At 47.7% G+C, this 25,069-nt stretch overlaps 1 protein-coding gene across 3 annotated transcripts; it reads right to left on the reverse strand.

Moving 5' to 3' along the window:
- Positions 1-12: 12 nt before the first annotated feature.
- Positions 13-9,700, reverse strand: FDPS (farnesyl diphosphate synthase). 3 transcript variants are annotated; one of them, XM_046682293.1, is made up of 10 exons: positions 9,555-9,700; positions 8,240-8,381; positions 6,800-6,940; positions 3,060-3,140; positions 2,789-2,911; positions 2,322-2,410; positions 2,163-2,235; positions 985-1,062; positions 746-880; positions 13-266 (listed from the first exon to the last, which is right to left on the reverse strand). In XM_046682293.1, exons 2-10 carry the CDS (start codon positions 8,378-8,380, stop codon positions 66-68), a joined length of 1,062 nt encoding a protein of 353 aa, XP_046538249.1. In that variant the 5' UTR covers position 8,381; positions 9,555-9,700; the 3' UTR covers positions 13-65. The 3 variants fall into 3 exon arrangements, with proteins under 3 accessions (XP_046538249.1, XP_046538248.1, XP_046538247.1); XM_046682292.1 differs by having other exon boundaries at positions 8,240-8,402; XM_046682291.1 differs by lacking the exon at positions 9,555-9,700 and adding an exon at positions 8,478-8,693 and having other exon boundaries at positions 8,240-8,402.
- Positions 9,701-25,069: the final 15,369 nt, after the last annotated feature.

The raw sequence follows: 25,069 nt of genomic DNA on the forward strand, positions 1-25,069 counted from the left end.
CAGAACCACAAGAAGGTTAGACAATTTATTGAGAACCTCCCCTCCCCGCCCTCGCAGTCTCTAGGTCACTTTTTCCGCTTGTAGATCTTCTGTGCTAGCCCCAGGAAGATGGCTGGGGGCAGGGGCGTGGCGTACTGCTCGATGAGCCCCATAAGGCGGCTGTAACTGTCTTCCTCATACTGCAGGAACACAGCCGGCAGGTTCAGCTCCTCATATACTGCCTTCACCCGCGCAACCTTCTCGGCCTCCTTCTGCCCATAATTCTCCTGGAAGGGATTGGAGGCAGGAAAATAGGCTTAGCCTTCCCCCAGTACCACCAGGTTCGCTCCACTCCCCTCATCCATATATTCCAGGACGTCTCCAACATCATTCACTCCATTCTTGACTCCACTTTCAAGTCTCTGAGTGTCTAAGATCTTAAACTTCCCCTTCCCCATCCCAAATGCTCAAATACTGGCTCAGGCCTCAGCTTCCTTTGCCCCAGGGTTTCTCACCCTTGGCACTACTGAAATTTGGGGCCCGGTACTTGTGAGAAGCTGTTCTGTGCACTGTAAGATGTGTGGCAGCATCCCTGGCCTCTACCCACTAGAGAGATACCTGTAGCACATGCACACACATCAACTTAAGACAACAAAAAAATGTCTGCTGACGTTGCCAAATGCCCCAGGTTGCAAAATCGCCCCCCTTGAGGACCACTGCTCTCCTTTTCTCTCCGCTCAGGGGTCCACAGCCCTCTCTCAGGCACCTGCAGGATCTGGCGCTGTTCTGGAGAGGCCCGTTGCAGACACTGAACCACCAGCCAGCTGCATTTGTTGTCTTGGATGTCAGTGCCAATCTTGCCCGTCACACTGGGGTCCCCAAAGAGATCAAGGTAATCATCCTGAGCGGGGGGAGAGGAAGAAAAGGAATTCCTTGCAGAAGTCCCAAGGCAGGGAAGGAAGAAAGTTGGAGCCTGTCCTTTGCCAGTGCCTCAGGCCTTCCTACCTGAATCTGAAAGAACTCGCCCATCTCCAGCAGGATCTTCTTGGCATTGGCATGCTCCTTCTCCCCATCAATGCCCGCCTACGGTGGAGAGGGGATTAATAAGCCAAACACCATGCCACAGCTAGAAGGACTCACAACTAAAATGTACAACTATGCACTGGAGGGATTTGGGGCAAAAAAGCAGAAAGAAAACAGAAGATTGGCAACAGTTGTTATCTCAAGCGCCAATCTTAAAAGAAAAAAAAATAAAAGCCAAACACCAGAGGTTGCTTCATCTTCCTGGCTGCCTTCCTCCCATGGAATCTTGCCCTACTACAGCCCCAAAATCTCTCGTCTGGGGCTGGCCCAGTGGCACAGCAGTTAAGTGCACACATTCTGCTTGGGCAGCCCGGGGTTCACCAGTTCGGATCCCAGGTGCAGACATGGCACTGCTCAGAAAACCATGTTGTGGCAGGCGTCCCACATATAAAGTAGAGGAAGATGGGCGTGGATGTTAGCTCAGGGCCAGTCTTCCTCAGCAAAAAGAGGAGGATTGGCAGCAGATGTTAGCTCAGGGCTAATCTTCCTCAAAAAAAACCCAAAAAAACAAAAAAACACTCTTGTCTCCTTTCAGACATCCCTGGCTTCCCTGATGTAGATGGTCCGACCTCTATCCCACTTGTTTTTACCTAGGCCGTCTGCGAGTCACAGCAGAGATGAATGCATCCTGCAGGCCCTCAGACTCTCTCTTCTCTCACGAGACTTAGTCCCTGCATCACTCTAATCCCTCCCCCTAATCTTTTCGCCATTTCCAACTTTTCTCAGGAGGAAAAGGGAACTTGGAGAAGCAAGGTCTGGGTAGGCAGTTCATCCACTGCCTTCCAATCCAGTCTTCCCCCACTCGGCCTCAGTTACCTCCTCTCTACTCCTATCCACACTCAGATGGAGGATTTATTGTTCCCCCATGAGGGGCTGACCACTTCCATTTCACTTGCCTCGGTTAATTTTTACAGTAATCCTATGAGGTGGGGATTTTATCCTCGTCTTACAGCTGAGGAAATAGACTCAGAGAGACTAACTTGCTCAAGGTCACACAACCACTCAGTGGGGGCATAAGATTGTCCAAAGCTGTCTGCTCTGTGCCTTTCTGTCCAAAAGCCCACATCAGCCGGCAGCAAGGGGTGGGAAGGCTCACTCACCATGTACATGGCAGCAGCTACAGGAAGGTAGAAGGAATAGAAAGCTGTCTTGTACTTGACAATAGATTTGTACCTGAGCAGGAGAAGATAAACTCAGATGGGCGATGCCCACCCAGAGCCCTCCCTCACTGTCCAGATTTGGTTCCCACTGTTTCTCACCTCTTTTCCGTGAATCTGCCAAGATCCGTGTTGCCCTGGGGGGCTGTGATGAGGTCCAGGGTCTGTCCGATCTCAGTCTGATAGGAACTCTAAAGAGAGGAAGATGGCCCATGAGCTGGGCTTTCTCCAGGGCTGGGCAACTCTGAAATCCTGGGCCCCACAGCCCCCACCAGCTGACAAGTGGGCAGAGTCAGAAAGGCAGCAGGAGGGAGAGAGGGCCCCAAAACTCATGTCCATATTCACACAGACACACAGTCCTTTATCACTCCTTCTTCCAATCACACAGGGACAGAGAAGCCCTTCTTGCCATGACCACCCCCCTTCCCAACACCCTTCCTCACTCTTTTCCCCTTCCAGGAAAACCTAGTTATCTCCTGTGCTCTGAAACCAGCTAGATGACAATGCTCTATGAAGGCCAAGGCTACTGTGGGCAGCCTCTGAACACTGAGCCCTGGTCTGCAACACACCTGCAGGAAGAGCTCGATCAGGTTGAGGTAATAGGGCTGCTCCCGGCAGTAGAATTTCAGCAGGCGGTAGATACATGCTTCCAGAAGCAGAGCATCGTTGATGGCATCCAAACCTATGCCTGGCTGTCAGGGACACAGACAAAAACAAGTAATCAATCTCTGGCCTAGACTCATACCAAGAACTGGTCACTCTGAACACCCCAATAGACCATATGGAACCACCTCCCTGTGGCTTGTTCCCATGCCCATTGCTACTTCCCCTCCACTTTACCTTCTGATACCAGCAGACCTGCCCGCGCCGGGTTAGGGATGAATCCATGATGTCGTCTGACACCAGGAAGAAAGCTTGCAGCTGGAGGAGAAGGAAGGACGGCATAAGACCGCAGAGCTCCTAGTTACTGTTCTTTCTACCAGTGACAGTGGCTGCTTTTGATAATCACTGAGCCGGGAAGGAAGGTCAAGATGGGGCAGCCGAGGACTTCTGCTCTGTGCCCTGGGCCTTTGGAAAGTTACATGATCTCTTCGGCTCAGGCTTCCCAACTACAAAATGGGACTAAAACTCTTGTTTTCAGAGTAAGAGACTACAACAGATCTGTGACATCACCAGACAAGCTGCCCTAGATAATCCTGGTACGGAGAGATGATGAAACGCCTTCACACACTGTTCTCTTCTCTTGCCAAAACCTTCAGTGAACGCTTCAAGTAAAATTTCTTCATGCAACTTGACTTTACATGACTTCTGAACAAAAGAAGGCTGTTCCCGTCCCTTCCTGGGCACTGCTTACTACACCCTCCAACGACCAGGAACAAAGCCCCACCTGGGGGAGCTCATTTGGAGGTGCAGGTCTAATAGGGTGCAACAGAAGTCTGACCTGTGGTAACGTTCACCCAGGGGTCTTAAACATCTTTAAACACTTTTTTTTTCCTTCTAGTTCTGCTATGTGGGAGGCTGCCTCAGCATGGCCTGATGAGAGGTGCTAGGTCGGTGCCCAGGATCCCAGCCGGCAAAACCCTGGGCCTCTAAAGCAGAGCGCGCGAACCCAGCCACTCAGCCACAGAGCCGGACCCCCTAAACACTCTTAACATCAGCAAAGGGCTTACTGTCCTGAGTGCCAGCCTACTTGAAGCCACCTGACCGTGTTGGTTTTCCCTCTAAGCCGTGAACACCTTGGAGTTTGAGTTTGGATATGTTTGCCTCTTGGCATTCCCACAGCCTCGCACATGCTGGTCTCAGAGTGGGTGTGTCATAAACGCTTGCCTAATAAGTAAAGAAAAACACTGTAATGTCCCCCACCATACTTCTTGGAGTCAGGCTACACATTCTAGTTCCTTAAAACAGCTTTTCAAGACACGGTTTTTTAAAATCTTGTGTGTGTGCTCTTGTGGATCTGTATTGCTCAGAGTAAGCACCCAACAGTGCCCCTGGGCCCAGGAGTGGGCAGCGCGGAGAGCGCTATGGTGATGGGGGCTGTTGTCCCAGGCGAAGTTCTTGGGGAAGGAGGAGTCCATGTGCACCTTTCCCTCTGGCCGTGCCCTGGCCTGGGGTCTGGGCTCTCCACGCTGGAGGCACGTGTTTTATTTACATTGTGTTTATTTGTGGTGGCATGGCTCCCCTGAGGCTGCCAGTCTACTGCCTCTGAACCCGGACCAAGATTGTCTCCAAAGCACACTCATTCTGTGGCCTCCCTCAATTTCCTCTGCCCTCCAGCATGGATTCTTAACCCAACTGCATTTTCTATTTGTTAGGGGAACTTTAAAAAAAAATATCAAGGCCATTGGGGCTGGCCTGGTGGCGCAGTGGTTAAGTTCACATGCTCTGCTTCAGCGGCCCGGGGTTCGCTGGTTCAGATCCCAGGCTTGGACCTAGCACTGCTCATCAAGCCATGCTGTGGTAGGCATCCCACATATAAAGTAGAGGAAGATGGGCACAGATGTTAGTTCAGGGCCAGTCTTCCTCAGCAAAAAAGAGGAGGATTGGTGTCAGATGTTAGCTCAGGGCTAATCTTCCTCGGGAAAAAAAAAAAAAATACCAAGGCCAAAGTCCATTCCAGATCAATTAAATGAGAAATCTACAGAGGTGTTTTTGGTGGGTTTTTTTTTTTTTTCTGAGGAAGACTGGCCCTGAGCTAACATCTGTGCCCATCTTCCTCTGCTTGGTATGTGGGACGCCTACCATAGCATGGCTTGCCAAGCAGTGCCATGTCCACACCAGGGATCCAAACCGGCGAACCCCGGGCCGCTGAAGCAGAACGGGTGCACTTAACTGCTGCACCCCCAGGTCAGCCCCAACACTGGAGTTTTTTAAAAATAACTTTCCCAGTTATGTGCTATAGTGGGAAGTAATGGGAAATATACCACATTACCTATGTAGCATTCTTACGAAAATGTTTAGCCTGACTGTAATCATGAGGAAATAATCAGACAAATCTAGATTGGACTGTCAGCCACTCTACCAAACTGGCCGAAACTTAAAGAGTCAACTATGATGGAGGGACTATTCTGAATTAAAGATTGAAGAAAAGCTCACAAATACCATGCATCTTGATTGGATCCTGGATGTTAAAAACAATACCTATAATGCACATTTTGGGGAGCATTAGAAATATTTAAACACAGAATATATGTTAGATAATATTATTGTATCAATGTTAAACATCTTGGATGTTGCTATTGCCTGAAGGTATCCCCCCCAAATTCCTATGTTGAAATCCTGACCCTCAAAGATGATGGTATTAGGAGGTGGGGCCTTTGGGAGGGGCTTAAGTCATGAGAGTGGAACCCTCACGAATGGATTAGTGCCCTTATAAAAGAGACCCCACAGGGACCCCAAGCACCTTCCACCACAGGAGGATACAGCAAGAAGGTGCCAGCTATGAACCAGGAGGACGGCGCTCACCCGACCATGCTAGTGCCTCGATCTTGGGCTTCCCAGCCTCCAGAACTGTGAGAAATAAAAATGTTGTTGTTTATAAGCCACCCAGTCTGCAGTATTTTGTTGAAGGAGCCCGAACAGACTAAGACAGATGTGATAATGGTATTGTGGTTATAGGCGCAAATGTCCTTATTTTTAGGAGGTAAATGCTGAAATAGAAAAATAAGAGGTTGAAGGAGATGAGGCAGAAGTAGAAAGAAGATAGAAGCAGAAATTATAACAAAAGTCACCCAAGTAAAAACAATGGTGGGCAGCTCAAACGGCATCCTGGGGAAGTGAAAGCATTCCAGCCACATCTTAAAAAAAAAAAAAAAAAAAATCACTCCTAGGTGAATGTAGGGTGCAGCTGGGTTAATAACAGCTGATTCTGCCAAGGGAAGTGTTGGCCTCTCCAGTTCTCATCGCCCTGGGCCTCACAGCTCTGCTCCTCTGCTCTGCCCTCATCCTCTGCCTTCCCTCCTAACTTGCTGCAGTGGCACTCCTCTCGCCCAGGGCTCTGTCCGTCAGTGATGCCATCGTCTCTTCACCTCGCTGAAGGCAAATCCCTCTTCTCTAGCCTCATCTCGCTTACCAGGCTCCAGACTGGAATTCCCAACACCCACGGGATAGACAGCTCTGCCTGCTTTGCCCAAACCAGGAATGCAGCATGGCTGACTCTGAGCTCGTCACATCCTCCCTTGAGCCAGCTGCCACTCTCCTCAGGACACCAGCCTCAGCATCACCCATCATTCACCAAGTCCTGAGCGTCTTCCCTTCTGGGCTCGTTGCCATCCTCCTCAGGGCCTGGCACCCCTCCCGGAACCCTGTCCCCCTGTCACTAACGAAGCCTTTAGGCCAAGCCCGCAAACCATACACCTTTAAGGGCCAAGTGAGCTGGGTATGGGAGACAAGGAGACTTGGGGACTGGAGCAAAGAAGAGAGAGACTCGATTCAACTTCAGGCAATTGTTGCTGCTTGGGAATCTGGACCCAGATCTAGCAATTTTCCAAGTGATGTTAGAAATCTGGGTATTTGTGTGAAATCTCTTCTTTGTTAAATTTAGGGGACTTCTTCTCCTGCCCTTCCCCCATCCCTCTCACCAGTTCCACACACCAGCCCACGGTCAGGGCCCGCTGGAGACTATCAGCATCCTGCTTCCTTGGCTCTACCAGCTCCCGGAACGCTATCAGCACCGTCAAACCCCGCTGGTACTTGCCTCCAATGGCATTGTACTCCAGGACCTGTGGGGCAAGGGCACAGCGACAGGGCATCAGGGTCTGCCAAGCTGCTACTCTGAGATTTCACCTCACCCTCTCCCACTTCCAACCATGACCTAACTTTGTCCTGCTCAACCTGACCCCTCCTCCAGGGAGCCTCTGGAACTGCTACTCTCTTGGCTTCTTCCCCTAAGTCCTGGAGCACAGCTCGAAGAGTTCCCCAGTCCCCAGGCTCTCTCCGCATTGTCTTCCTTGGTAAATTTAAAGGCTCTACACTAAAGATTAAAATCTGCTCCCAAGCCGGGACAGGGCTTGAACCTGGGGAAAACTCTGTATGCGCTGTGGGAACGGCTGGCACGTTCAGATCTCTCCATCTCAGGGTCCTGCCCCATCCCCACCACTCCTAGATTTCCCCTTCACCCATCCCTCATTTTCCAGCCACCTCCTCCCACCCACAGTTCAACCCATGTGCAAATGGAAAGCTTCTCTCACTGTATTAAAAACAAACCCTCTCCCCACCCTGCCCAGCCATGCTATGGAGTCAGCTCATATACAAAAGGAGGAAGATTGGCAGCAAATGTTAGCTCAGGGTAAAGCTTCCTCAGCAAAAAAAAAAAAAAAAAAAAAAAAAAAGACCAGCTCTTTCCGCACCCCCCGCCCCAAAGTTGGCCAGAGGAGAGCTTGGAGGGGATCCAGATTGGGTGACCCATCTCCCACTCCTCCTGCTGGGGCCTCTCATTTTGCCTTCTGCTGCCCCGCTCTCAATCAGATCTAATTCACTGGGAAGAGTTCCTTTTTGACCTCCATCCAAGTGTAAACAAACCTCTTCCTTTTCCTCGGTTCCCCTCAGACAAATAAGGCAGCATTTATAAAACAGAATTACTAGATACTCCAAAAGAATGAAAAAAATCAGGCAACTTAAGTTATCCCAGGATCAGCTCCTGTCCTAGGTCAGGAGTTTCTGCCGATGCACTAGCTTCACTCAGGCCCTCCTTAGACTGCCTTCCTCCCAGGCCGCACCTCATGATTTATGGACACCTAATTCCCTTTTCTTAACAAAATCAAAGACTTACTAGGTTCAAGGCCTTCACCCCCCGGGGGCCTCTACCCCCATGCAAAGCAGTCTGGATGGCCTAACAGAGCCACAGAGCAGGACTGACAGGAGTATGCCTCCCAGGGCCCAACCCACCCAGAGCCAACCGAGCGTCACTCAGGTAAAAGCCGCCTCCCGCACCTGTTAAAAGTCCCCCAGAAGCCACAGCTGCACCCCACACATAGACAGAGTGACCAAAGATTCACTCTCTCAAGTTGCAAGACCCTCACCTCCTTAAGCCGGGCAATAGCATCTCCTTTCTCTGGGTGCTCCATGTCATCCTCAGTCAGCACCTTGACAATCTGGGAGAAGTGCTGGATGAAATTCTGCTTTTCTTGAGCATAAACATCCAATTTCTGGTCTCCATTCATTCTGAGGGAGGAGTAAAGTGCTCTGAGAAGAGGGAGAACAAGTCAGAAACCTGACCAGCCGTTCCCCTCCCAAGACCCCTCACCCCACCACACTCACCGAGGCTCCTCTTTCCATGCTTGGCACCAGCAGCGGGCACCATGCCAGGCCCCCAGGACTGAGCACCAGTGCACCAGGGAGGGCCGCCGTAGGGGACCCAGCCCCCTCTCCCGGGGTGCCCAGCAGGGGACTGGCAGCAAGAAGACCCCCACAGATCTCAGCCAGCGGGACAGGGGCATCACGGGGGTGGTCTAGGGAGGGGGCACCAAGCGCTCCCTGCAGGGGCAAGCATCACAGGCAGATGCATGGTGGCAGCCCCCCAGGTCACCCCCACCTCCCCAAACTTTTACCTCGGGCCCAGAAGGCCCCACCCTCTTCTAGGCTGAGCTTGAGGGCATTTACAGGAAGAAGAAGATGCAGGGAACAAAAAGTATCGCTGGGTGACAGACTCAACTGATTGCACTTAAAATAAGATGGCTAGAACTTAATGCCGCCTAACTTCATCCTCCTCACTGTCAACTCCTCCTCCAGGGAGCATCTGCAACTGCCACACTCTTGGCTTCTTCCCCCTAGTCCTGAAGCACAGCTAGATGTCCAGAATAAAGTACTTCAGGACTAGCGGCTGGGAGGACCCTTAAATCACCCTATTTTATAGAGGTCAAATTGAGGTTCTAGAAGTAGGAAGACACGTGGGTAGTGGCAGCACCAAATCAAGAACCCAGGTCTCCCCCATAGGAGGGGAGAGGGGAGGGCAGCCTCTGAGCTGCCCCAAGAAGAGGAAAAGAATAGGAGCCGAAACCCTTGGGTACTACGGACAGGCGTGGGGCTTTGGGACTGGGCGTCCCGAGCTTCACAGGGAGCGCAGACAATCTCGGAGCAACACTGGGCGGGTGGGGAGGGTTTGCAGCAGAAGAGCAAACTGGGGTCCGGGCATATTGTGGCTTCCAGGAAAGCACACTGCAGAGCTCGGGAGTTTCCGCACTCGGGAGCTTCTAGAGGGTCAGCTGTCCACTGACCCCCTAAAACGGGGGAATTCCGACGCAACAGACGGGGCCACCTGTGCCTCAAAGTATCGCTACAGAGGTAAGGCCAAGTCTCTAACCCCTGCCTCCATTCGCAGCCCGCCGCCTCTCTCACCTGCTCCTTGCAGTCAATTCTTGCTCCGGGTTGTTGGCGGGGTGCTGCCAAAAGCCGTGCCACTTGTGCCGCGCTCAGCTCGCTGGGTCCAGTAGTTCTCAGTATCCCTCCATCGTAGGCTGAAATGCCTCATTAGACTACAATGCCCGACATAACACTGGGAGGGCAAAGAAAACGCAATCTAGCGTGGGCTGGCTGGGCCGAGACGAGCCGCGCTGATTGGCTGATTCCCATCGTATGAGGATGGTGCCCTGTAACGGACAACCAATGAAAGGGCTGCGCTCCGAGCAGAAAGCCTAGAAGAAGCGGGAGTGGGCGGAGGGTGGGGCTGGAACCAGCAGAGTGAGGGCTGGGCGTGTTCTCCATTCTCGTATTTTTACTACACACTTCAGTTTCCCTTATCTTCTTGTGCTGCTGAATGGGGTGTTAGTAAAAGCCCAGCGGGACCAGCTTTAGCCACTTATTGGTTCTCTAACTTAGGCAAATCATTTAACTTCTCGGATCCTCAGTTAACTTCCTTGAAACTGGCTTTCCTCGTCTGTTAAATGAGGATAAAACCATGAGACAATGTATATAAAGTGCTTTAAGGGCTCAAGAAAGATAAAACTCAGAACAGAAACTAGAAGCCTCAGGCCTACACACACAGAGCTTACGAGCCCACCATGGCTCGACCCCATCGACTCTTTCTCCATTAACCCTCCCAAAACCCAGTAGTAACTTGACCCATCTGGAAAGATGCCTGGAACTCCAAACCACCTAGGACATAAGTGGATTTGGTTTTTATGGAACAAAAATCATTGTGGGAAAATGCTCACTTTCACCACTACTTTTCAACGTTGTACTGGAAGTTCTAGTCAGAGCTATGAGACAAGGAAAAGAAATAAAAAACAGCCAAATTGGAAAAGAAGAAGTAAAAATATCTATATTTCACAGACGATATGACCCTATATATAGAAAATCCACAAGAAAGCTACTGGAGTTAATAAACTCGGCAAAGTTGCAGGGTACAAAAACCACATCCAAAAATCAGTTGTGTTTCTATACACCTGCAATGAACAATCTCAAAAAGGAAATGAAGAAAGCAATTCTATTTACAATAATGTCTAAAATAATAAAATACCTAAGAAGAAAATTTAACCAAGGAGGTGAAAGACTTATACAGTGAAAACTATAAAACATTGCTGAAAAAAATTAAAGAAAACCTAAATAAATGGAAAACAGCCCACATTCTTGGGTTGAAAGACTTAATATATTGTTAGGATGTCAATACCACCCAAGGCAATCTATAGATTCAATGTAGTCCCTTATCAAAATTCCAACAGAATTTTTTGAAGAAATGGAAAAGCTGATTGTCAAATTCATATGGTATTGCAAGGGGCCCTGAATAGCTAGAATAATCTTGATGAAGAACAAGATTGAAAGACTCATACTTCCCAATTTCAAAACTTACTACAAAGCTCTAGTAATCAAAACCGTGTGGTACTGGCATAAAGATAGACATGTAGACCAATGGAATAGAATTGAGGGTCCAGGAGCCGGCCTGGTGGCACAGTGGTTAAGTGCACATGTTCTACTTTGGCTGCCCAGATTCTTGGGCCTGGATTTTGGGTGCAGACATGGCACCACATGGCAAGCCATGCTGTGGCAGGTGTCCCACATACAAAGTAGAGGAGGATGGGCACAGATGTTAGCTCAGGGTCAGTCTTCCTCAGCAAAAAGAGGAGGATTGGCAGCAGATGTTAGCTCAGGGCTAATCTTCCTCAAAAAAGAAAAGAAAAGAAAAGAATTGAGAGTCCAGAAATAAACTCATACATCCACGGCCAATAGGATTTTGACAAAAGTACTAAGTCCACTCAGTAGGGAAAGAACAGTCTCTTCAACAAATGGTACTAGGAAAACTGGATTTCCATGTGCAAAATAATGAAGTTGGACCCCTACCTCATGCCATATTCAAAAATTAACTCAAAATGGATTACAACCTAAATATAAAAGCTAAAACCACAAAAATCTTAGAAGAAAACATAGGAGTAAGTCTTCATACCTTGGACTTGGCAATGGATCCTTAAATACGACACAAAAAGCATAAACAACAAAAGAAAAAATAGATAAATTGGACTTCATCAAAATTAAAACTTTTGTGCATTAAAGGACACTATTAGGAGAATGAAAAGAAAACCTACAGAATGGGAGAAAATATTCACAAATCATACATCTGCAGGGGTTTAATATCCAGAATATATTTTTAAAAAACTCAACAACAAAAATACAACCAACCCAGTTAGAAAATGGGCAAAGGACATCTTAACAAACAAGAAAAATCCCAAATAAGCAATCTTAAACTACACCTAACTGAACTAGAGAAAGAAGAACAAATAAAGCCCAAAGTCAGCAGAAGGAGAGAAATAATAAAAATCAGAGCGGAAATAAATACTATTGAAACGAAAAAGGCGGTAGAAAGGATCAATGAAACAAAGAGCTGGTTCTTTGAGAAGATAAATAAAATTGACAAACCCCTAGCCAGACTTACAAAGAAAAAAAGGGAGAAAGCTCAAATAAACAAAATCAGAAATGAAAGAGGAGAAATAACAACAGACTCTGCAGAAATACAACACATTATAAGAGAATACTACGAAAAACTCTATGCTAACAGAATGGATAACCTAGAGGAAATGGATAAATTCTTGGACTCCTACAATCTCCCAAAGCTCACTCAAGAAGCAGACAATTTGAACAGACTAATCACAAGGAAAGAGATTGAAACAGCAATCAAAAACATGCCAAAGAATAAAACCCCAGGACCAGATGGCTTCCCTGGGGAATTCTACCAAACTTTCAGAGAGGATTTAATACCTATCCTTTTCAAGCTATTCCAAAAAATTAGGGAGGATGGAACACTTCCTAACACATTCTGTGAGGCCAACATCACACTGATACCAAAGCCAGACAAGGACGCCACGAAAAAAGAGAACTACAGGCCAATATCACTGATGAACATAGATGCAAAAATTCTAAACAAAATTTTGGCCACCAGAATTCAGCAATTCATCAAAAGAATCATACATCATGATCAAGTGGGATTCATACCAGGGACACAGGGATGGCTCAACGTTTGCAAATCAATCAACGTGATACACCACATCAACAAACTGAGGAATAAAAACCACATGATCATCTCAATAGATGCAGAGAAAGCATTTGACAAGATCCAACAGCCATTTATGATAAAAACTCTGAACAAAATGGGCATAGAAAGGAACTACCTCAACATAATAAAGGCCATATATGAAAAGCGCAAAGCCAACATCATACTCAATGGGCAAAAACTGAGTGCCATCTCCCTGAAAATAGGAACGAGACAAGGATGCCCTCTATCACTACTCTTATTTAACATAGTACTGGAGGTCCTAGCCAGAGCAATCAGGCAAGATAAAGGAATAAAAGGAATCCAAATAGGGAGGGAAGAAGTGAAACTCTCACTGTTTGCAGATGACATGATCTTATATATAGAAAACCCCAAAGAATCCATTGGAAAACTCTTAGACGTAATCAACAACTACAGCAAAGTTGCAGGGTATAAAATCAATTTGCATAAATCAGTAGCATTTCTATATTCTAACAACGAACTAACAGAAAAAGAACTCAAGAACACAATATCATTCACAATCGCAACAAAAAGAATAAAATACCTCAGGGTAAATTTAACTAAGGAAGTGAAGGACCTATATAATGAAAATTACAAGGCTTTTCTGAGAGAATTGGATGACGACATAAGGAGATGGAAAGACATTCCATGTACATGGATTGGAAGAATAAACATAGTTAAAATGCCCATTCTACCTAAAGCAATCTACAGATTCAACGCTATCCCAATCAGAATCCCAATGACATTCTTTACAGAATTAGAACAAAGAATCCTAAAATTCATATGGGGCAACAAAAGACCCCGAATTGCTAAAGCAATCCTGAGAAAAAAGAACAAAATGGGAGGCATCACAATCCCTGACTTCAAAACACACTACAAAGCTACAGTAATCAAAACAGCATGGTACCGGTACAAAAACAGGTGCACAGATCAATGGAACAGAACTGAAAGCCCAGAAATAAAACCACACATCTATGGACAGCTTATCTTTGACAAAGGAGCTGAGGGCATACAATGGAGAAAAGAAAGTCTTTTCAACAAATGGTGCTGGGAAAACTGGAAAGCCATATGTAAAAGAATGAAAATTGACCATTCTTTTTCACCATTCACCAAAATAAACTCAAAATGGATCAAAGACCTAAAGGTGAGATCTGAAACCATAAGGCTTCTAGAAGAAAACCTAGGCAGTACACTCTTTGACATCAGTATTAAAAGGATCTTTTCGGACACCATGTCTTCTCAGAGAAGGGAAACAATAGAAAGAATAAACAAACGGGACTTCATCAGACTAAAGAGCTTCTTCAAGGCAAATGAAAACAGGATTGAAACAAAAAACAACCCACTAACTGGGAAAAAATATTTGCAAGTCATATATCTGACAAAGGCTTAATATCCATAATATGTAAAGAACTCTCACAACTCAACAACAAAGAATCACACAACCCGATCAAAAAATGGGCTGGAGACATGAACAGACATTTCTCCAAAGAAGATATACAGATGGCCAGTAGGCACATGAAAAGATGCTCATCATCGCTGATCATCAGGGAAATGCAAATCAAAACTACACTGAGATATCACCTTACACCCATTAGAATGACAAAAATATCTAAATCTAATAGTAACAAATGTTGGAGAGGTTGTGGAGAGAATGGAACCCTCATACACTGCTGGTGGGAATGCAAACTAGTGCAGCCACTATGGAAAACAGTATGGAGACTCCTCAAAAAATTAAAAATAGAACTAACCATACGATCCAGCCATTCCACTACTGGGTATCTATCCACAGAGCTTGAAGTCAGCAATCCCAAAAGCCCTATGCACCCCAATGTTCACTGCAGCATTATTTACAATAGCCAAGACATGGAAGCAACCTAAGTGCCCATCAACAGATGAATGGATAAAGAAGATGTGGTATATCTACACAATGGAATACTACTCAGCTGCAAAACAGAACAAAATCATCCCATTTGCAACAACATGGATGGACCTTGAGGGAATTATGTTAAGTGAAATAAGCCAGTTAGAGAAGGATAATCTCTGTATGACTCCATTCATAAGAGGAATTTAAAAATGTGAACGAAGAGAACAGATTAGTGGCTACCAGGGGAAAGGTGGGGTGGGGGGTGGGCACAAAGGGTGAAATGGTGCACCTACAACACAAATGAGAAACATTAATGTACAACTGAAATCACACAAGATTGTAACATCATTAACTCAATAAAAAAATAAATAAATAATTTTAAAAAAAAAGAAAAAGAAAATGGGCAAAGGACTTGAGTAGACATTTCTCCAAAGAAAATGTGCAAATGGCCAGTAAGCCCATGACAAGATGCTCAACATCATTAGTCATTAGGAAAATAAAAATCAAAACCATAGGGCAGGCCTGGAGGCGCAGTGGTTAAGTGCGCACATTTGGCTTCAGCGGCCTGGGGTTCGCCGGTTCGGATCCCTGGTGTGGACACGGCACCACTTGGCAAGCCGTGCTGTGATAGGTGTCCCACATATAAAGTGGAGGAAGATGGGCACAGATGGTAGCTCAGGGCCAGCCTTCCTCAGCAAAAACAGGAGGATTGGCAGCAGATGTTAGCTCAGGAATACTCTTCCTCAGAAAAAAGAATCAAAACCATAATGAGATACCACTTTTGTACTTAGTAAGATGGCTATAGTAAAAAAAACAAAACCTGAAAATAACAAGTCTTGGTGAGGATGTAGAGAAATTGGAATCCCCATATCTTGCTAGTGGGAAGGAAAAATGGTGCAGCCGCTGTGGAAAACAGTTTGGCCACTCCTCAAAATGTTAGACATAGAATTACCATACACCCAGCAATTCCCATGCTGGGTGTATATCGCAAAGAATTGAAAATACAGACTGAAACAAATACTTGTACATCAAAGTTCATTGCAGCATTATTCACAATAGCCAAAAGGTGGAAACAACCCAGGCATTCACCAACAGAAGAAAGGATAAACGAAATGTTTTATATACATAAAGTGAAATATTATTCAGCCTTAAAAAGAAGGAAATTCTGACACATGCTACCACATGGATAGATCTTGAAGATTTTATGCTAAGTGAAATAAGCCAGACACAAAAGAACAAAAACTGTATGATTCCACTAATATGAGGTACCTCAGATTCATAGAGACAGAAAGCAGAATGGTGCTTACCAGGGGCTGAGGGCAGGGAGGATGCGGAATTATTGTTTAATGGATATAGACTTTCAGTTTGAGAAAATTGTAGAAGTTCTAGAAACGGAGTTGGTGGTAGTTATACAACAGTGTGAATGTACTTACTGCCACTTTACACTTAAAAATGGTTAAAATGTTAAATGTTATGTGATATATATTTTACAATTAAAAAAATTAAAACTAAAAGTCATTGTGCCTACCTGGAGAGGAACTAGAGAGAGGTCCAGGAAAATGTCATTGTACAATCAGTGACAATACAGGTGAGGGAGTGTGACATTGCTGTCACTTGGCAGGGTTGGGTTTGCCAGGTCAGTCGGCCTCCACCGTGGGGAAGGAGTCCATTAGGAAAAATAGAAACCTCAAAGGAATTTAGAGATCAGGCCTTCGGCACCTTGGGTGTTAGAAAACAGCTTAGGGAAAGGCGCAAAGCTGAAGAAAAGGGAATTCTGACTCCAGTTTCCCCATCCTGTACCCTAAAATCTGCAGTTTCATGTACACATCATCTCATTAAACTTTCGCCTGTACGATTTCCCACTTGGCCTAAGTGCCCAGGTCAAAGCTTTACAGCTCGAGTGGCAGAGCTGTTACCAAACCTGAAGTGAGTTCGCTCACCCGTTGCGCAGCAAGCCAATCTCTGACACCGGGGGTGGTGGAAGAAAGTACGAACTTTATTTTTGCACAGCGCTGAGCAAGGAGAGAGGGCAGCTAACGCTAAAATCCCAAACTCCCTGAAAAGCTAAAAGGAAGGGTTTTTATTTGGGGCTTTAGGTAGGGGAGGGGGAGCATATGGTCTTGCTGGTCAGAGCTTTCCCAGCAGCCTGTCTTTGGCCTTGAGACACTTGCAGAGAGGAGGGAGCTTGTGACCTTGCTGGTCAGCAGCTTTCCCACCAGCCCGTATCTCTTTGTGGGAGGAGATGGTCCAGGTGCTTGTCCTTGACGGTGTCTGTCTCCATGGAGGTTATCGGATTCTGGAGGCAGGAAGCCAGAGAGTAAGCAGGGAATGAGTGTTTTGGTTTTAACCCCATAAATGCTGGGTTTAGTGTGGGGAGACTGACACCAGGCTCAGTGTCAGAGCCACACCCAGAACCTACTTCATCTGCCTTTAAGCCTGTGCATCATCTTCTCAGCAACGACACCTCCACGGGAGCCTGTGCATTCTTCCCCCAGACCCACCTCTTCCTTCCTTTGCCATCTGTCAAGGCCCTGGGTCACTGCTCTCTCTCTCTGACTTAATGCCTGGGGGCGGGGGTGGGGCTGGGGGGGGCGGGAATTAACAAAGGATACAGGTAAGGGGCATGCAGAGGAGCAGCAGGAAGCCTACTGGGGGAAGACACTTCAGGAAGGGGCACAGCCTGCCAGGTAATGGGTCGAAGGAGGAGTGAGAATGCCAAGAGAAGGGCTTCTAGCTGATTTAGTATCCACCTGGCTTGTCTTCTGTGGTCTGATGGGAGTCAGGGATCAGCTGGCAGCTAGTTCACCACCAGAGAGAAGAGCAATTGAAACAGGCCAGGAAGGGAAATTGATTGTTGACTCAGTCCTTCTTCATCCTTGCCCAGCTAAGTAGAACTCCCTGGACCTAGTTGCTGCCTGGGTTCAAGTCTCAATGCCACCTGGGTGGACTTCAACAAGCCACATGACCGCTCTGAGTGGACTCCAAATATGCAAATTGAGGATACTAGCATACTTAGATGACCTCTGTGTGTTTTTTTAACAAATCAAAGGATGAATGTGTGCCCGATCTAATTAACTCATAGGGCAGAGTTGAGAATCAAAAGTGGCAAAGTAGGGGAAAGGTCTTTATAAATATTCAGTTCATTTAAATCCAAGGAATTAGTAATCCACGCTCATTGCAAACTCCAGGTGAAGGAAATGGAGGACGTCACCTGGGGTTGAAGGAAAGAGGATTGATCTGGGCGAGGCAGTGTCTCCCAGAACCACAGCCCTCTCACTTCTCCAAGTCCGGTCTGGGACCTCCAGGAAGTGACCTTCCCAACAGAACTCAGAGGAAGTTTGAGACAATCTGGGCTCAGTCTGGCTGGGACAACAGTCCCTGGGCTCTCCTCTGCCCAGCCTAATCCTCACCGGGAAACACTTGGAAGGGGGGCCTAGGTCTCCTAAACACACTAGGTCCCTGGGAAGAGAGAAAGTGCTCACAGCCAGCCCTCCCCTAGTCACCGAGAAGCCTCACGGAAGTACTCACGGAAAAAACACAGCTTTGCAGTCAACCGGTCCTGGGTTCAAAACCTGGTTTAAATCCTTATTGGTTGTATGATTTGGGGTTAATTACCAAACCTCTTTTTTTTTTTTAAGATTGGCACCTGAGCTAACAACTGTTGCCAATCTTCCTTTTTTTTTAATTTTTTTTCTCCCCAAATCCCCCCAGTACATAGTTGTATATTCTAGTTGTAGGTCCTTCCAGTTGTGGCATGTGGGACGCCGCCTCAACATGGCCTAGCAAGCGGCGCCATGTCTGCGCCCGGGATCTGAACCCTGGGCCGCTGAAGTGGAGCACGCGAACTTAACCACTCGGCCACGGGGCCGGCCTCTCTTTTTCTTTTTTTTTGTTTAAGGTGGCTGACCACTAGCCCACTGTTTTATGCTTTCTTTCTTTTTTTGATGAGGAAGATTGGCTGTGAGCTAACATCTGTTGCCAATCTTCCTCTTTTTTTTTGGTCTCCCCAAAGCCCCAGTCCATAGTTATATATGCTAGTTGTAGGTCCTTCCACTTCTTCTGTGTGGGACGCCACCTCAGCATGGCTTGATGAGCGGTGCTAGTTCCCTGCCCAGGATCCAAACTGGCAAACCCCAGGCCGCTGAAGCAGAGTGCAAGAACTTAACCACTGAGTCACCAGCCCCCTCCCTAACCTCTTGGAACGTCATTTTTCTCCTCCTTAAAATGGAGATAATATGCATCTCAAAGGGTCATGGAAGGCATTCTCCCACATATGGTACAAGCAACGTTCTAGCGATCACAGCTTTCAGCTGCATCCCCAGACCATTAGCACAGTGGCTAGTTTAAGCTGTTGTATTCTGTGACCTCTTGTTACAGAGGCCAAGCCTGAGTCCTTCTCTAGGAGACCCTCTGTCACTGACTTAGGTGTCCCTCTATATCTCCCCATCGTAACCCTGATCACTAAATACAGTCCCTGAATTCTTGCCTGTCTTCTCCACCACTTGGGACCTTTTGAGGACCAGGACACATATTTGTTGTTGTCACCCAGAGCACAGCACAGGGTCTACCCCAACAATAAACTTGTATGGAATTTGTTTTGATGTTTTTTATAACATACCAAAAGTAGAGAACTATTCTAATGAACCCCCATGTAACTGTCAACCGGCTTTCACAATTGTCAACATTTTATTCATCTGATTTTATCAAACTACCCTCCTTTTCTTCTCCTCACACCAAACACCACATTCTTTCTTTGCTGGAACTTTTGTGTGTGTGTGAGGAAGATTGTCACTGAGCTAACCTCTATGCCAATCTTCCTCTATTTTATGTGGGATGCCACCACAGCGTGGCTTGATGAGCGGTGCTGGGTCCATGCCCGGGATCACAACCTGCGAACTCCAGGCCGCCGAAGTGGAGCCCAGGAACTTAATCACTGTGCCACTGGGCCAGCCCCTTTGCTGGAATATTTTCAATCAAACCCCCAACATCAATATCACTACACCCATAAATATCTCAGGATATATCTTTAATAGACAAGGAATTTTTTCAACACAACACACAAAATTAACAGTAATTCTTTAATATTATCCAATGTCCAATCCATGTTCAAGTTTCCTGGATTGTCTTAAAAATGTATTTTGCAATTGGTTTGTTCAAATCAGAATCTCATTCAGGTCCACACGTTGCATTTGGTTGGTACGTGTCTTAAATAATTTTTAAATAAACAGTTCCTCCTTCCCCCTTTTTTTCATGCTATTTCATTGCTGACGAAACTAGGGCATTTTTTTATAGAACTGCCCGTATTCTGGATTTGGCTGATTGCATCCTCAGTTTTCATTTAATCATTTATCTATTCCCTGTGTTTCCTGTAAATCAGTCGTTAGGTTTGAGGCTTCATTAGCATCGGAATTCTTCTGAGGCATGTCCTTCCTGTGGCACGGTATCGGGGCACACAGGCCCGGTTGTCCACTTCTAGTGGTGCCAAATCTAATGGCTTTGGTAGCTATTGATGAGTATTTTAAATTTAACTGAACAGAAGGAGACAAGAAAGCCCACCACTATCTATTTCCAGAGCTCTTTCATCAACTCAAACAGAAACTCTATAACCATTAAACAGTAACTCCCCAGTGCCCCCTCCACACCCTCAGCCGCTGGCAACCTCTGTTCTACTTTGTGTCTCTAAGAATTTGTCTACTCTAGGTGCCTCATGTAAGTAGACTCACACAGAATTTGTCTTTTGTGACTGGCTTATTTCACTTAGATAGTGGCGATGGTTGCCCAACACTGTGAATGTACTTAATGCCACTGACTTGTACATTTGAAAATGGTTAAAATGGTAAATTTTATCATATGTATATTTTACCACAATTTTTAAAAAAAGAAAAAGAGACCTGGGCCCAGACTGGCCTCTCCCTCCGGCTCCTCTCTGGCTGGTTTCCTCCCCTGCAAGTGAAGGGTTCCATACATGGATTTCAGGGGGTCCGTTACAAAAGTTGTGAGGAAAATCGAGGCCTCTCTTCACATGCAGAGTCCAAGATCTACTCTAAGTGGAATAGAAAAGCGGGGGTGGGGGGGCGGGGTACAGAAGGTGTGTATAGTACCTGCTGACATTTGCCTCAAAAGGGAAGGGTTATATATTGCTTGTGTCTGCATTGTCTTTTGCTGGGAGAACACACAGAAAATTCAGTCCCGTGCTGGGGGGAACTGAGTGTCTGGGAAGCAGGATGAAGCTGGGAAGGGAGAAACTCTTCACCCACAGTCTGTACCTCTGAATTTTGTATATTATGCAAATATCTGTTCAAATAAATGTAAATACATTTTGAACAAATTCTATGGCACTTTTGGAAAGACAGATGCAGAGGCCCAGCCCCGATATTCTGGTTACTGAAGTCAGAGAGGAGTCACCGATCCACGCGGGAGAACAACCACAATTCCGCGCGCTCTGTTCGCGCAGCGCTCACAGCACTTCCACGTATATTACCGCACTACTTCCTCCCGAAGGTTTGTTATCTCGGTCTGCAGATGACGAAACTGACGCTCCGAGTGCCTCTCCCGGTCGCCCGGCTTCCGCGTGCCGCGGCGCCTCCTCCGCGCAGCCGCCCCGCCCTCGCCCTCTGGCCAGCGGCCCGCGGGCGCCCCTCGCAGGCCTGCCAGCCGCCCTTTCCCCAGTGCGAGGCGGGAAGGGTGGTCCCTGGCTTGCAGAATACAGTGGCCTTAAGAAGGGGGACGGAGCCTGGACTTTGTGTGCGTGTGTGTGCATGAGTGTGTGTCTCTGTGAGAAAAAGTGTGTGAAGTTCGGGAGTGTCTATGTCTAATTGTGTGAGTGTGTTGTATGAGTGTGTGCTTGTGGTATGAGTGTGGACTCTGTATTCGTGTTAGGGTTAGGGGATGTGTGTGCATGGGTGGAACTGGAGTGTGTGTGTGCACGCACATGTGGTGCAAATGTGCATGTACACGTGTCCCAGCACTGGGCAGTCTCCGTGTCCTTGACTCAGTTCAGCTCTGGTGTCACCGCCTCTGTGAAGCCACACTGACCTCGTCCCTCACGCACAACGCTCAGTCTCTCCTGGCGCCCCTCTGTATCCTGAACACAACTCCATCCCCCTCACGACACACTCTATTAAACCTAACTGCTGGCCGTCCTGTCTCTCCCCAGTCTGAGCAGGGACCCGACCTTGGTGACCTCACACCCTCGGAGTCCGGCATGGGACAGAACACACGGTGGGGGCTCGACCCATGCTTGCGTCTGTGTCTTTGTGTGTTCCACGTCCCGCGAGCGGCCCTGTATGTGCGGGAGGGTTGGGAGTGTGTGCATCTGCCGGGCTGGGGAGGGATCTCGCCTGACAAAGCTGAACACTCTCGTCCTGTCTGGATCCTGGAAGCCTGTTGTCCCTCTCCCGGTTTTCTCACCCATAGGCCTCCTGCTCAGGGCCGCCTGACCCTGTGACAAAGGGCAGGCCGTCTCTCACGTGGTCACTCACTGACCCAGGGTCAGCCAGACTGCTCTTCCTCTTTGACCTGATTTCTGGTCAGTTTCTGTCCCTGGCTGGCTAGGACAGGGGCTGCTCTGGGGCACCAACCTCCACCTCCTGTTGGCCACTTGGGATTCTGGGATTCTTGTTCGCCCAACTGGTCCTGGAGTCAGTTCAAAATTGCCAGGCCAGGGGCTGGCCCCGTGGCCGAGTGGTTAAGTTCGCGTGCTCCGCTGCAGGCAGCCCAGTGTTTCGTTGGTTCGAATCCTGGGCACGGACATGGCACTGCTCATCAGGCCACGCTGAGGCAGCGTCCCATATGCCACAACTAAAAGGACCCACAACGAAGAATATACAACTATGTACTGGGGGGCTTTGGGGAGAAAAAGGAAAAAATAAAATCTTTAAAAAAAAAAAAAAAAATTGCCAGGCCAAACTTAAACATCTCGTGTCCCTCTCCGACCCCCATGCCTGAGTCCCTAGTCTCTGAAGTTTGTTCCTTCTGGTTACAACTTTTATTCATAGAGCCTAGGACCCCAAGCTCATTCTACCTTGGGAAGTCCTTCCTATTGTCTAACCTCTTTCTTTTCCAAGCAGAGCCTGAGGCTTCTCCTCTTCTCCTCCACTGAAACAGTCCTGAGAAGGAAGGAATAGAGCTTGGTGGTTACAGCTCAAGCTCTGGAACCACACTCTCTGGGCCCAAATCCCAGCTCCACCACCACCAAGATTTTTAGCCCCAGACAAGCGTCTCAGGCAGGGCTTGTCAGGAAACCGAAGGCTCTCTTAAATGAGATCATTTGAGGAGTGTTTCATAACAGGATTCTATTCAAAGGTGCGGGCAGGGTGTTAGTAAACCGCAAGGGATGGGGCCTTACTCCAGATCTAGGAACAGTGGGCTTAGTTACCACCCTTGGGATCCCAGGGGATGGAGAGAGAATGGTTCCTAGAATCTGGAGAGGGCCCCCAGGCAGGAGCTGGGGCCTACAGCAACCTGACGGGGGAGGGGGCAGGCAAATGCCCAGCCTCCCTCTCCTCTGTCTCATCTCCTATTGGTGCCCGTCTCCACTGGCCAAGCCCTACAGAGGCCGTGGGGCAAGGCCTTCAGCCTCCTGGCCCCAAAGCAGAGTGGAGAAGGGTAGAGAAAGGATCTGGAGTGGCAACAGAAGATGCCCACACACCCTGCTGGCCTCAGTTCCCTCAGCTGTAAAACAGGCTATTAGGCCAAACTTCCTTCTAGGTTGTCATGGTGATAAAGCAAAGGCTGCACATGAGGCATTGAATGCTGCTCCAGCATATGGTAAATGCTCAATGAACAGGTCCTACTGTCTGCCTATTGATTTTAATGATTAGTTAGCATCTCAAACTTAGCCTGTCTAACGCTGAACCCTTGCATGTCCCCCATCCCCCCTGCAAACCTATTTCTTCCCTAGTCTCACTGAGCAGCAGCACCATCTGCCCAACTGCTCAAGCCAGACTCCTCAGTGCCATCCCCATTCAGGGGATGGAAGCTTCCCTCTCCGTCTCCCCACTTCTCTCTGTCCTTCCACTCTGTCTGCTCTTCTCCAAATACATCTCAAATCCGCCTCCCTCTCTCCACTGCCACTGTGCTAGTCCATCAACCTCCCACCCAGATTACTCCTGAAACCTCTCACCAGTCTCCCTGCACTTACTCTCATCCTCTACCGCCAGCCACAGGGCTCAAAAGCATCAGTTGGCTGTCACTTCCCTGGGCAAACCCACTGTCCTGCATGGCCCTACTTCAGTCTCCAATTTCTCCACAGACCAGGCCCCTCTACTCCGGGCACATGGACTCATGGCAGCTTTCCTTCTCCTTACCACCGGGCTTTTCTCTTCCTCAGAGCCTCGGCATGCATTATTTCCAAGCCCATGGAAAACTCCTTGCTTCCAATTGTCCTCACTGGTTCCTTTTCATCCTTGAAATCTCGACTTAAATATGATCACTTCAAAGAGGGCTTCCCCAACTACGTCGTCTAAAATATATTCCCTTCCCTTCTTCCCATTGGCTTCTCTGTTCCAGCTCCTTGATCGATTCCTTAATAGCACTTACAAAGTTTGTAGTTATAGATTTATTTGTGTGATGCTTGTTTATAGTCTCTCTCCCCACCACACTGTAAATTCCATAGAAGGGAAAACGTCCCATCTGTTTTGCTCACCACTGTATCCTCAGGACCTGGCACACAGCAGGTGCCCAATAAATATTGAAGAGCGGTCAATGAGCATGGGAGCCAATGTTATGATGATGGTCAGGCTATCACAGTCCTTCCAGAGAATCCCCACACACTGGCAAAGTGCTCCCCATCCCATTTCTTCAGGCTCCAGGCTCTCCCCTAAATGCCCTGCTTCCTCGCTTCACCCAGGACTAACTTCAGTAAAGTACAAAGAAAAAGGGGCTGCATCACCGGCAAAAAAAATCTCTATTTAGGTTGATGACCAGACAATGTGAATGGATTGAAAATTTATCAGGAAAAATGGATGAGAGAGGAAAAATGCCAACAGACAGGGGCAGAGAGCCAGCAGGTCTGGGGGAGGGCCTCTGTGTGGGGACAGAAGCAGCCTACTGGGTGTGCCCCTTTCCTTTTGTCTGGCTCCCTTAGATAAGACCAGCAGTTTTGTTATCCTCTCCCCCTCTCTCCACAGTCGCCGCAGCCCCAGTCCCACACTTTGAAAGCATGTCAACCAAGGGGAGCAAACGACTCCAGCAGTCTTGGTCACGGATCTCTAAGTCCCAAAGGGACTTAGCAAAGTCCATTCTGACTGGGGCTCCAGGAGGTAAGAAGGGGCAACAGAAGCCATTGAACGTAGAGGGGATATAGGGTGGGAATCAGGAGTTGGGGGGGGGGGGTACGAATGATCAATATCTGCTCCTGGCTAGGAGGCATTTGAGGAAGATCTCTGTTCATCTGAGTTCTCCCATGTTAAGTTGTAGACCCTGGTCTGGGCCTCTTCTCCTAGCCCTTATAGACAGGGCAGAGGGGAGCCTGCAGCATGAGGCCACGGGGCGGAGCCGAGGGGAGCC

The sequence above is a fragment of the Equus quagga genome, chromosome 13 (assembly GCF_021613505.1).
Source record: "Equus quagga isolate Etosha38 chromosome 13, UCLA_HA_Equagga_1.0, whole genome shotgun sequence".
NCBI classification, from domain to species: domain Eukaryota; kingdom Metazoa; phylum Chordata; class Mammalia; order Perissodactyla; family Equidae; genus Equus; species Equus quagga.

Coding starts and splice junctions, on each gene's coding strand:
- FDPS (XM_046682291.1), bottom strand. CDS start 8,656: ATGCCCCTGTCCCGCTGGCTGAGATCTGTGGGGGTCTTCTTGCTGCCA. Junction 2,411..2,788: donor TGATCGAGCTCTTCCTGCAG/GTGTGTTGCAGA, acceptor TCCTCTCTTTAG/AGTTCCTATCAGACTGAGAT. Junction 1,063..2,162: donor TAGCTGCTGCCATGTACATG/GTGAGTGAGCCT, acceptor TCTCCACCGTAG/GCGGGCATTGATGGGGAGAA.